This window comes from Monoraphidium neglectum (genome assembly GCF_000611645.1).
Source record: "Monoraphidium neglectum strain SAG 48.87 unplaced genomic scaffold scaffold06109, whole genome shotgun sequence".
In the NCBI taxonomy this organism is placed as follows: Eukaryota; Viridiplantae; Chlorophyta; class Chlorophyceae; order Sphaeropleales; family Selenastraceae; genus Monoraphidium; species Monoraphidium neglectum.
In genome coordinates, this window is record NW_014007525.1 from 1,533 (window position 1) to 3,132 (window position 1,600).

General features: G+C 68.9%; 1 protein-coding gene across 1 annotated transcript; it reads right to left on the reverse strand.

Annotated features, from left to right (window-relative positions):
* Positions 1-542: 542 nt before the first annotated feature.
* Positions 543-1,106, reverse strand: MNEG_16208 (hypothetical protein; the record flags this gene model as incomplete). Its single annotated transcript, XM_014035321.1, has 2 exons — positions 543-768; positions 1,024-1,106. 2 exons carry the CDS (start codon positions 1,104-1,106, stop codon positions 543-545), a joined length of 309 nt encoding a protein of 102 aa, XP_013890775.1.
* Between the last annotated feature and the right edge of the window lie 494 nt (positions 1,107-1,600).

Sequence of the window (1,600 nt, forward strand, 5' to 3'; positions counted from 1 at the left end):
CCCCCCCCCCCCCCGAATGGCCCCACGAGAGCTCGCGGCGCTAGCGGCGCGCCCCCAGCCCCAGTCGCGGCGGCGACGCCCGCGGCGACTGCGGCGGCGGCGCGGCGCTCACCGCCGGCGGGGCCGCTGGTGCAGCCGCGTATGGCGCAGCACCTGACCGCCAGGTCTACGCTGCACGCGCCGTCCAACACCCACACGCCCTCCAGGCAGCCGGGCCGCGCGCAGCCGCAGCGCGCGTGCAGCGAGAGTCCGCCAGCGCTCGACTGCAGGTGGCGCGCGGCGAGCGCCCACAGCTGCGGGCGGCGCGATGCCGCAGCGGGGCATCAAAGGCCCGTGAGACGGCGACCCTCCGCTTCATACATGCGACCACCCGCCTTTTGACAAATGGCATGTATAGCAGCAGTGGAACGCCCTGAAAGTGCACCAGGTTCAATAGCTGAGAAGGTATTGTAGGCCTTGCAAAAGCACGAAACCGTGTCCCCCTCCCACAGTGTGCGCCAGCACCCTACAAGTGGCGGCCCCTTGCCCCCAAAAGCCATCCCTCAGCCCACCTGCTCCACCGTCCCGCGCGGCGCGGCGCCGTCTGGCCCCGCGGCAGCCGCAGCCCCGCCCTCTTCGGCCCCCTCATCCTGGGACGCGCCGCCCCCCTCCTCCTCGTCCTGCGGCGCCTCGTCGTCCGAGGTTGCGCCGTCTGAGGTTTCGTCGTCGCTTGCCGCGTTCCCGCGCGCGGCCTGCTGACCCAATGACGTGATATACGCCACGCGCGGCCTGTGTATCAGAGTGTGGGGCAACAGAGGGCGGCGCAGGCCCTCAGCAGGCTGCCAGTCACAGGGATTCAAAGCCTTCGAGAATCATGGACACGGTCTTCCGCCTCCAGGTTCCAGGGGTGAGCCCTCCGTGTGACCGTCACCCGAAAAGAAAACCGAAAAGAAAACCGACGCATCGCGATGTTGCTGCGCCGCGCGCACCACTTGGCACCGGCAGGTGAGACGGCTGCCGCGGATCGCGTCGTGCCTGGCTCACCTGGCGAACGGGTTGGGTGGCGTGTTGTAGGCGCCGCCTGCCGCGCCGTCGTCCTGCCGTGGGGGCAGCACCCCCTCATACATTAGCTGGTACTCCCCTGGGGGCGTATGCGCGCGCGCGTGTGTGTGTATATGTGTTTGTGTGTGCTTGTTGTTTTGGGTGCATGTAGGTGTGTTTTTCAGGTGGAGTTGTTAAGTAGCATGTGTGCTCGTGCGTACAGGCCTTGCAAAAACCACCGCCATGACATCATCGTTGCACCCCTCCTTACGCCCGCGGGCAACAGGCGGCGGCGTCGCGCGGCGCAGCCTAACGGGGGGGCAGGCGCGGCCCACAGGCCAGCCGTAGTTTGCAAGCCGCCGCGTGATGGTGGGTCGCTGCAGCGCTGTCATGGCCCACCCGGCCCTCAAGTTGCACGCCTCTGCCACCGACCAGCAGCGGGCCCCCGCAAGCCGGCACCGAACCAGGCTTCAGATCACGGCGCCCCACGCAGGCGCTCACGCATGCCGTAGCGCAGCCAGCGGCCATCCGCGTCCAGCCGCTTCAGCAGGCCGGCCTCAGTCACCTCTGCGCGCGGCCC